Below are 12,010 nucleotides of genomic sequence, written 5' to 3' on the forward strand. Positions count from 1 at the left end.
TTATCTCTATAGTTTGTTCATTTCTGTATGTAGGGTGCCTATGTTCATCTGGACACATAAAGGACCCCTTTACCTTAAACAGCTTGGAGCCCCACGAAACCTAAATCCGACTCTGACTATCTATTTATGCATGTTTGCTCCCTCTCTTTTCGAAGCGGTGTTTCTTTAATATTGCTTCAGATTCCGGCAGGTTTCACCAAGGAGGGAAGAGTCCTTACTCATTCCAGGCATTCAAACTAGGGACTGGACTACTTGCTTCCAACATTCTGTCCCCCATGTATCCCGGTCTGAATCAATTGCCTAAAGCCCATAAGACATTCAAATTCAAATGTAAATGTTGTTCATCAGTGTCGACACCGAAATATTTCTCAATCAATGGTAGGGGTGTTTGGTATCCTCAATCTGTCTCCCTCTTATTAGCGGAGAAATACTCTATATTCGGTAGTATTTTTTTTAAGTGCTTTTTAATGTATCGCATAGGAAACTAAATTTTTATATACCCTAGTAGTATAGAAACGCACCATACGGTACCTTACCAAAATAAACATCCTATGCCAAGGATGCAAACATTAACAATAATAATAGAAAAACATACTAATAAACATTTTAAAGACATTCTTTCATTAATCAAGTCGCACTTAAAAGTAGAAAACAATTTTGGTTATGCATGACTTAAAAAAAATGGGATGCGCTCTAATATAGGCTTACATACAGTTACTTTATAAATTCTTAAAATAACGCGCCCCATTCTTTTTATTTAGGCTTGCATAAATAAGATTATTTTTAACATTTTAGTGCGAATTGATTAACAAAAGAATGTCTTTAATAGGTGTTTTATCATTTTTTTTTATTCGTTGGACACATTTTCCAAATCCTAAAGTGATATGCAACCTGGGAAATAAGGGCTGGTTAAAGGCTAGTATTTATTTTAGGATAAAATAGTTTAAAATAAAAACATATTAAAATTTGCTTTTAAAATAAATAAATATATTGCAAAGTATGAAAGTAAAAATGAAATATTGTATTGTCGCCGTATGTAGAGACTTTTATAGTGAGTTTGTATCATTGCCATTATATTTGCATAACGTTTCTCTTTTGTTTAAAAATAGCAGTATGTGTGTGTGAGTGTCAGCAAGTTGAGCACCAAGAGATCTAAACAAGATGGTCCTCCGGAATTCGTAAAAGAAAGACAATATAACAGTAAGTTGTAAGTGTTTCAGTTGTTGTGTAGTTAGTGCAAATAAACATTTATTCATTTATCACAATTAAGTTGTTTTGTGAACATTTATTCATCAAAAGACAAAAACATTGGTCAGCTCCGACCGGATCACAGTGAACTAGCGTTTGATATAAACTGTGAATGTGTATGTGAACAATTGTTACATTGCTCTTTGTTTAGTTCTGTTCATGTGTGCAGTAACGTTTATTAATTCTTCGGGAACTTATGTGAATAGACATAAATGAGAACACGTTCATCAGTGTGGACTTGTGTGTGGACTTGTGTTTATTAGTTAGTGTGGACTTAGAATATTTTTCAAGATGGAGGATTCAGACAGAAGCAAGTTAGTGAAACAACGTGGTGTGTGCAAAAGTCAGCTGACAAGAATTCAAAACTACGTAAGTAATATTAATTCAACAACTACAATTAGTCAGGTGAAAGTACGTAAGACTGCAATGATTGAGTTATATAAAAAGTTCGATGAAGTGCAATCACAGTTAGAAATAAATTACGAACAAGTAGAGGACGATGCATATAGAGAGGACTTTGAAACCAGTTACTATGATGTATTAGCGCAACTAGAGGATTGTATTATTCAGCATAGCCAGGAATCTCATTCAAACAATTCCTCAAAAAATGAGAATCAGGTGTCAAATGATCAATTAAAATTGCCTCGTGTTGAATTGCCATCATTTGAAGGACGATACGAAAATTGGCTTTCATTTTCAGACAATTTTAAAGTTATGATTCATAATAACGATAACGTGTCAGTGTTGCAAAAGTTCCATTACCTAAGGAGTGCATTGAGGGGGGAGGCGTATGATTTAATAGCGAATCTGCAAGTTACAGAAGCTAATTATAAAATTGCATGGCAATTATTGAAAGACAGGTATGAAAATAAGCGTTTGATTGCAGCTACTCATGTCCGTAATTTGTTACATATTAAATGTATCACAAAGGAAACTACATCAGAATTAAGAGAATTTATTAATACAGCTACTAGTAACTTGAATGCATTACGAGCTTTAGATTTGCAGACACCACTAGAAGAGGTTTTGTTAGTTCAACATTTCGTTTCTCAATTAGACAGTAACACTAGGCGTGCGTGGGAGTTACAAATCACAGATCATTCTTTCCCTCCCTTATCAGAGTTCTTTGCTTTCTTGGAACGTAGGTGTCAAGCATTTGAAACTATAAAAAATACACCATCGCAGGAAGTAGTGTCAAGGTCAAGGGGCGATAAAAATAGACAGAGTGCTGAACCGAAACAAAAAGAAAAAACAACCAAATCATACGTGACAACAACTCAGTCTTTCTGTAACTTTTGTAAACAAAACCTAATACATCAGTTGTTTAAATGTCCTGCATTTTTAAACGCTGAAGTAAAAGAAAGACAAGACTATGTTCGAGATAATTTATTGTGTTTCAACTGTCTCAAAAAAGAATGTAAGGTAAAAACGTGCAGATCAGGTGGCTGTAAACGCTGTTCGAAAAGGCATAATACCTTGCTGCATTATGACGATATGTCAAAATCAGATGAGAAACCCAGTGTTGCTAATTCACAATCAAGAAATTTTTCGAGTCATTCTAATACGAATAGGGAAAATATGACACAAGGTTCTTATTGCATTTTTAAGGGAAAACCAAATGTTACTGTTATGTTATCTACTGCTATAGTAAATGTACGAGATGCGAATGGTAAATTACATCCATGTAGAGTACTATTAGATTCTGCCAGTCAAAGCAATTTTGTGACTGAAGATTTAGTTCAAAGGTTGCGTCTACCTAAAAATAAACACCGAGTTCCAATTCAAGGTATTAATAGTGTGATTAGTGAAACAAAGCATTGTGTAGATGTACATATAGAATCAAGAATTCGTGAATTTGCAATTGATGTAAACTGTTTAGTTTTGCTCAAAATAACAGATAACATTCCAAGTAGGCCAATAGATCATGCTAATTGGAACTTGCCGACAGACATAGTGTATGCAGATCCTAACTTTCACCAACCAGATACTATTGACATTTTGTTAGGCGCGGAAGTGTTTTTGGACATTTTGCGATCGCATAAACTAACTAGACCAGGGAATTATCCAGTAGTACAAGAGACTGAATTTGGGTACATTTTGGCGGGTAAAGTTCCTACAACAAGAGATTCTAGTATACCACAAGTGTCATTTTTTGTGCAAGAAAGTAGCCTTGATAGACAGTTACAGGCATTTTGGGAGCTCGAAACTATACATTCAACAGTCATGACTCAAGAAGAAAGGCAATGTGAACGACACTTTGAGGAAAACATTACCAGAGATAGCAGTGGTCGATTCGTTGTACGTCTGCCAATTAAGCCAAACCATAAACCATTAGGAGAATCATATAATTTAGCTCTTCGTAGATTTTACCAGCTAGAAAGACGGTTGCAGCAGTGTCCAGAAATTAACGAGCAGTACTGTAACTTTATGAGGGAATATGAAGAATTAGATCATATGAAACCAGTGAAAGAAGAACATGAAGATAATGGTATGAAATGTTATCTGCCACATCATGCAGTATTGAAACCATCCAGTACCATAACTAAGCTAAGAGTGGTTTTCGACGCTTCTGCAAAGACTTCAACGGGGGTTTCATTAAACGACATACTTATGACAGGACCAACAATCCAGCAAGATTTACATTCAATTGTCACGAGATTTCGAACCTTTCCTATTGCTTTTACGGCGGATATTCAGTCAATGTATCGAATGATTAAAGTTCATGAAGATGACATTGGACTTCAAAGAATTCTGTGGAGATATTCATCAGTGGAACCAGTCAAGATTTATGAGTTGCAGCGGGTTGCATATGGTGAAGCATCATCACCATATTTGGCGACTGCGTGTCTTCGAAGGTTAGCGGAAGAAGAAAGATGTAAATATCCTCAAGCAGCGGTAGTATTGGAACGCGATTTTTATATGGATGATGTAAGCTCAGGATGCCATAACGTTGAACAGGCGTTAAAGCTTCAGAAAGAACTTATTCAATTATTGCAAAGCGGTGGGTTTACTTTAAGAAAATGGTGTTCGAACGAGCCAGCATTGTTGGAGGCAGTGCCAGAAGAACATAGGGAAATACACTTACCGTTTGAATTTGAGTCCGAATCAGGTGTTTCAACATTGGGTTTATCGTGGAATCCTGCCTCAGATAAGCTTCTCATCACCAACAAGTCAGTTAGAGAATGTCTCACGACCAACATACCAACCAAACGTCAAGTGACTTCGACCATAGCAAAAATATTTGATCCTTTAGGACTTATAAGCCCTGTAGTTACTCCGTTCAAGATTTTCTTACAACAAATGTGGATCCATAAGATCAATTGGGATGATCAAATACCATCAGAGCTCTATCAGCAATGGTTAGACCTGTGTCATCATCTTCCAAGTGTTAACGAAATACAAATTGATAGATGTGTAGTATTGAAGAATTATGTTCATGTCGAGATACATGGGTTTGCTGACAGCAGTCAACTTGCGTACGGCTGTTGCATTTATGTTAAAACTGTGGACATTTCAGGCAAAACTACTGTTAAACTTTTGGGTTCTAAATCGAGAATAGCTCCTATTAAAAAGGTAACGTTACCAAGACTTGAACTTTGTGCGGCAGTACTTTTGAGCAGGCTGTATCGAAAAATAATTCCGATATTAAACATTTCAGTGAATAGTACTTACTTCTGGACCGATTCAAAAATAGTGCTTGCATGGATATCATCGCCAGCTGCCAGATGGAAGGAGTTCGTGGCAAACAGGGTTGCAGAGATACAGGAGATCACATCAGTCAACCAGTGGCATCATGTGTCGTCAATGGACAATCCAGCCGACATTATTACACGGGGAATGGATCCGAAACAGTTGAAGGAAGCAGATATTTGGTGGCATGGACCCGCATGGCTTGAATCATCTGCATGGCCCGAACAATCAGAAGTGGTAGACGAAGATGTTCCAGAAGAAAGGAAAGTAACGAGCATATCTTTAGTTAGTTATGAAGGTGACATAAGCTTTCTGGAAAAATTTTCATCATTGTGGAAACTATTGCGAGTTATTTGTTTGTGTCGTCGATTTATTTACAATTGTAAAAATCATAACGAGAAGAAAGTAGGAACTATTTCCACTTCTGAAATTAGTGATACTTTACAACAATGCATTAAGTTAATTCAAGAGGTCAGTTATTCGCAAGAATTCAAAGATTTAGCTTCGTCAGGCCAAGTTTCATCCCAAAGTGAACTTAAATCTTTGTATCCATTTATAGATAATGAACAGTTGCTACGCGTGGGAGGACGGCTCAAAAACTCCGACTTACCGTATGATAGCCAACATCAGATCATCTTACCACCTAAAGAGCATCTCACCAAATTGATAATTGAAGCGGAACATAGAAGATTGTTACATGCTGGACCGCAGTTATTGATTTCATCATTGAGGCAAAAATATTGGATCCCACGAGCTAAACAAGTCGTTCGATCTATCATTCATCAGTGTCTAGTTTGTTTTAAATTGAAAGCGTCAGCCTCAGAACAACTCATGGGTCAATTACCATCAGCACGAGTACAGCCAGCTCGAGCTTTTATTCAAGTAGGGGTGGATTTCGCCGGTCCCCTAATGATTAAGCAAGGAACTAGATCTCGTAAAGTGACAAAGGCGTATGTTGCAATATTCGTGTGCTTAGCAACCAAAGCGATTCATATGGAGTTAGTGAGTGATTTGAGTAGCCAAGCATTTTTAGCAGCTCTTCGAAGATTTGTATCAAGAAGAGGCAAATTTTCGAACATCTATAGTGACAACGGAACCAATTTCATTGGAGCTCAGCGAGAGCTTAAGGAGCTTCAACAACTACTCAGTTCACAACAATTTCAAAACTCAATTCAAGATGTTGCAGTGCAAGAAGGATTTACATGGCATTTCATTCCACCCAGAGCAAGTCATTTTGCAGGCATTTGGGAAAGTGCAGTGAAGTCATTTAAGTTTCATTTAAGAAGAATAGTAGGTTGCACGATGTTGACATTTGAAGAACTCAACACAGTCATAATACAAATAGAAGCCTGTTTGAATTCAAGACCAATCACTGTTCTATCCAATGATCCCAATGATCCTTCATTTTTGTCTCCAGGACATTTCCTTATTGGTGAACCTTTGATGAGCATTCCTGAACCAAATCTAGTGGACATTCCGGCCAACCGATTATCAAGATGGAATCACCTTCAGAAGATGAAGCAGCATTTTTGGAAAAGATGGTCTCAAGATTATCTACATGAACTCCAGCAGAGAAGAAAATGGACAACAAAACAACCTAATATTTCTATTGGAGATGTGGTTCTAATCAAAGAAGACAATTCTCCTCCATTGTCATGGAAATTAGGTGTCATTCAACAAGTGTTTCCGGGAAAAGATGGACTAGTGAGAGTAGTGAGTGTAAAGTGTAAGACAGGGACTGTTAAAAGACCGATTACTAAAATTGTACCTTTACCTAAAAGTGAGAATGTGGATTGTGTGTAAGTTGATTGACTTGGTTCAATCAAGAGAGGGGAGAATGTAGAGACTTTTATAGTGAGTTTGTATCATTGCCATTATATTTGCATAACGTTTCTCTTTTGTTTAAAAATAGCAGTATGTGTGTGTGAGTGTCAGCAAGTTGAGCACCAAGAGATCTAAACAAGATGGTCCTCCGGAATTCGTAAAAGAAAGACAATATAACAGTAAGTTGTAAGTGTTTCAGTTGTTGTGTAGTTAGTGCAAATAAACATTTATTCATTTATCACAATTAAGTTGTTTTGTGAACATTTATTCATCAAAAGACAAAACACCGTACTTACGTCGCTCTGTGACAGTTCTTAGTTCTATGACGTCAGGAAATAAGTTCAATGTATACGAACACTTATTCAATGTTTGAAACAAACACCTGTTACGTCCTTGTACACTCATCTCCAAAATGATTGTCGCATATCTATAACTGTCTTCATGTAAGAATATAATGTAATACTGATTTTGCTGGGTACTTTTAATACTGATACTATGTGTATAATCGGGAAATGTATATATGGTAAATTTCATAGGAAAATATTGAAATAATACCCGGCGCCTCCACCATGCTAAAACCTTAAAAATAGGTTTGCAATCTACCTCAAACGTGACTGGTTTTGTGACGTAAAAGGCAGTTAGAAACTTCTGGAGGCATGTCGAACGGAGACCTCTTGTCTGGGTCGCAAACCCCAAACAATTCTCATACATGAAAACTACTGAATGGCCTTAACATCCACCCAGTTCCTCCAAGAAGTAATTTAAACTAATGCGAGTCTTGGGGGCGTAGATAGCGTAGCTCAGAATTAGAAACATGGGAGTAGAATTTCAAAGATAAAAATTCGACAACACAGAAATAATTTAGAACAAGAATTTAATGAACTGATCTTGAATGACTGAAAAACTACAGAGCATGATGTGGACTGGTATGACTTAAAGACTAGAGAAGACAATGCATAATCACTTACTTTTGGTAACGATGACGAGCAGAACCTCTGATGGACAGAATGACGGAGTGACAAAAACTAATTATGAATAATTTGACTCGCAGAGTTTCGACGTCAAAATAGAACTTCTCCTACCCGGAAGAGAATCCGGTAGTATTTATATGATTTTTCCGTCATGTCAACATTCTTGCACATTCTTTCTGAGTCTTCCTAGTTCTAGAAGTCATCGCCGGTCATTTGCATTGTAGAAGTCAAGGCACTCTAAATTTTCCATTGGATTATGAATCCTAAAGAATATTCAAACTGCCTCCACTTCATACATTGCCTGTTTTATACAAATTTTAAAATCCAATTAAATATTATGTTTCTTTACATTGTGGTACACAATAATATTTATAAATACGAAAATTAGAATGAGTAAATCATAATGTTGCTAAATGGACACGAAAGTTTTATTTTCGTTTTATTGTTCTTATTTACTCCTCTTTTGACATGAAACTTGCATACATGTCTCTGCCGATTGTACACATACTAACATTATAAGAAATACCGGGTGAATTCGTTATCAAATTATATTCCTACAACAACATATTTATATACATGCGACAATAATTTTAGACATGAGTGTACCTTCCTGAAGAAGGTGACACATCTTTTAATTCTATTGTTAATGAAGTGGTCTATTTCCCCAAATAAAAACCAATACCAAGCAGAGCATATGCTCCCTCCTGTCCTTCTAAGCCGGTACCCAAGGCTAAATGTAACATTGCGCCCCTTTCCTGTTGTAATAGGAAAAATTCAGGATGGTCAGCTACTGGTATCGATCCCAGGACCATTCGAATGTGAAGGCGAGACAGAGGGTAAATCTGGTGATCATATTTTGAAAAGAAAATAAAGAAATGGATTCCACTGAAAAAGAGTCTCATTGCCAATACATTTCAGATCTTTGTCTGGGTTTTCTGCCTTTCAATTCCAAGTTTTTTTTTTTTTTAAACCACGAAGGCCCAAAATAAATTAGAATATCGACTCTCCTGGTTTTTTTTTTTTTTTTTAATATTTGCATGGTTCTTCATTTTATATCAGACTCTTCCTGCACTATTCCCGCGTTATTTACCATAGGTAGAATCCTTTGAGAAAGATACAGGCGACAAGTGCTTTAGTTCTCTATGGTATGTTTGTGACCATTGTAGATATTTGAGTGGCTGACGGCTGATATCATGTTGGTCCCTCTTACAATATCTCTGTATTTATTTTTTCTTCAGTTCTGTTTCTCTTTTAGCCAAAAGAAAGGAATTTCACTCCTCTGTCCCATTTACATCCGTAACCATCCCCCTCCTGCGCTGTCCAACTTTGACCACATGCAGGGGAAAACGAAGGAAAAGGAGGGGTGCCATTTGCTTTGACGGCATTTCAGCAACAACACCATCTGTTGCCAAAATAAGGAAACACTTTGCACTGCGATATCTTCGATTTGTCAAGGTCACTTGACTCCTTCCGACTCTTAAGAGGGAGAAGGAGTGCGCTACAGCGGCCGGAATATTGGTGTTCAATTTAACATGGGATCTCAACCATTTTTTAGGCAAATCACGGTTTCATTTCGTTCTTTCGCAAAAATGTCTCAGTAGCGCACTAAATATGATGCATCTCATTTTAAAGGTGCAATTTGAACGCTGTGCATGATATTTTCTTCTTATAAATACAGATAATTATAATCCAAATTCCCATAAGAAAATGATCAAAATCAGACGGAAAAGTCTTCTGTTTTTTTACAGTAAGGAAAAGAGCTAAAAACTCCGGACTTTTTTGAGAATGGAGTACAATCTTTGTATTTGTGCGCTACTGTACTATTTTTTCGCTGTTTCCAAAGACATCCATTTCACAATCGATGAGAAATTATATCCTTCATAATTGAATCTACAGAAATCAGAAATCATATTTTTTCGTGTTCACGTACTTGGCCGTATAACTGCTAGATGGCACTATAGTCATTCCTCATCCCCCTTTCCTTCTCAGCGGGAGCCAGTCCTTTTGAAAATCTACTTTGAACATCTTAACAAGGGCGGGAGGAAGGAAATCATTGTGAAGAACAGGAACTTCAAACACGAGGAATGGCAAAATTTATGACCTCTCTGGTTGATGGTTTCTGTTTCAGCAGTACAGTGTGTTTGTAGATGGTTTCTGTGAGAAGAAGTAATTTGTGTTTGTAGCGATAAAGTCAACCTTTCGACAAAAATTTGTGAAGGAGAAGCCGAACCAAAGTCTTCGTTTATCTATTCCAAGAAAGAAATGAAAACTTCCTGCAGGCTAAGAATATACATGCAAGAGAAAAAATAAGATACATTATTATAATCTTTAGGATAGATTAATTCCCGAAATATTCTTTGTTTACCTGTCAAAAAATCAAGAATAATATGGTATAAAGCTCTTTCATCAGCTTCCATCGTACAACATACTAGACACACACATTTATATACATACATACATGTACATATATATATATATATATATATATATATATATATATATATATATATATATATATATATATATATATATATATATATATATATAGTGGCGGATCCAGGATATGATCAAGGGAGGAGGTAAACCATAGTTTGCCTCTTTATCCAGAGTAAACAGGATTGAAGCCCATTTTATCCAGTGTATACCTGAGCGTCAAGGGGGGGGGCTATAGCCTCTATAGCCACCCTTGGATCCGTGCCTGTATACGTATACTATTTACAGTGCCGGAGTTACGTGTAAGCGAAACGAGCTATAGCTTAGGGCCCCGCTCTCTTGGGGGCCCCAAAATCTAAAGAAAAATTGGATTTCTAAAATATTAGAAAATTTAAAAAAATAAAGTAAAATTTATATATACGTAGCAACAGTGCTTCCTGCTGTGTAGCCTACGTTCGTGTAATTAATAGGGCTCGTTCTACCAGTCTGCTTCCTAAATTATCTCTAGTTTGTTCATTGCTGTATGTAGGGTGCGTATGTTCATCTGGACACATAAAGGACCCCATTACCTTCAACAGCTTGGGGCCCCACTAAACCTAAATTCGACTCTGACTATTTATGCATGTTTGCTCCCTCTTTTTTCGAAGCAGTGCTTCTTTGATATTGCTTCCAATTTCGGCAGGTTTTACCAAGGGGGGAAGAGTCCTTACTCATTCCAGGCATTCAAACTAGGGACTGGATTACTTGCTTCCAACATTCTGTCCCCCATGTTTCCCGGTCTGAATCAATTGTCTAAAGCCCATAAAACATTCAAATTCATATGTAGATGTTGCTCATCAGTGTCGACACCTAAATATTTCTCAATCAACGGTAGGGGTGTTTGGTATCCTCAATCTGTCTCCCTCTTATTAGCAGAGCGGTAGTAATATTCGGTAGTAATTCTTTTAAAAAAATGTTTTTTAATGTATGTAGTAACGCATAGGAAACTAAATTTTTATATACCCTAGTAGTATAGAAACGTACCATACGGTACCTTACCAAAATAAACACCCTATGCCAAGGACGCAAACATTAACAATAATAAAAAAAGTTAATAATAAACATTTTAAAGATATTCTTTCATTAATAAAGTCGCACTTAAAAGTTTAAAAAAAAAATGTTTATGCGTGACTAAAAAAAAAGGGATGTGCTCTCATATAGGCTTACAGTTACTTTATAAATTCTTAAAATGACGCACTCCATTCTTTTTATTTAGTCTTGCATAAACAAAATTATTTTTAACTTTTTAGTGGGAATTTATTAACAAAAGAATGTCTTTAAAAGGTGTCTTATCATTTTTTTAAATTCGTTGGACACCTTCTCCAAATCCTAAAGTGATATGCAACCAGGGATACCAGGGCTGGTTAAAGGCTAGTATTTATTTTAGGATAACGAAGTTGAAAATAAAAACATATTAAAATTTGCTTTTAAAATAAATAGATATATTGCAAAGTATGAAAGTAAGAATGGAATATTGTATTGTCACCGGACTTACATCGCTCTGCAACAGTTCTTAGTTCTATGACGTCAGGAAATAAGTTCAATTTATACGAACACTTATTTAATGTTTGAAACAAACACCTGTTACATCCTTGTACACTCATGTCTAAAATGATTGTCGCATTTCTATAACTGTCTTCTTGTAAAAATATCATGTAATAATGATTTTGCAGGAGACTTTTAATACTGATACTATGTGTACAATCGGGAAATATATGTGGTAAATTTCATAGGAAAATACAGTAATTATAAATACGAAGATTAGAATGAGTAAAATAAAATGTTGCTAAATGGACACGAAAGTT

General features: G+C 36.1%; 1 protein-coding gene across 1 annotated transcript; it reads left to right on the forward strand.

Moving 5' to 3' along the window:
• The first annotated feature begins 1,539 nt into the window (after window positions 1-1,539).
• On the forward strand, window positions 1,540-6,741 carry LOC145670007 (uncharacterized). The gene has a single exon (XM_081738348.1). The coding sequence runs from the start codon at window positions 1,540-1,542 to the stop codon at window positions 6,739-6,741; it is 5,202 nt and encodes a 1,733-aa protein (XP_081594474.1).
• The last annotated feature ends 5,269 nt before the right edge of the window (window positions 6,742-12,010 follow it).

The sequence above is a fragment of the Thermobia domestica genome, chromosome 14, assembly GCF_964235325.1.
Source record: "Thermobia domestica chromosome 14, izTheDome1.hap1.1, whole genome shotgun sequence".
Lineage (NCBI taxonomy): Eukaryota > Metazoa > Arthropoda > Insecta > Zygentoma > Lepismatidae > Thermobia > Thermobia domestica.

Coding starts and splice junctions, on each gene's coding strand:
- LOC145670007 (XM_081738348.1), top strand. CDS start 1,540: ATGGAGGATTCAGACAGAAGCAAGTTAGTGAAACAACGTGGTGTGTGC.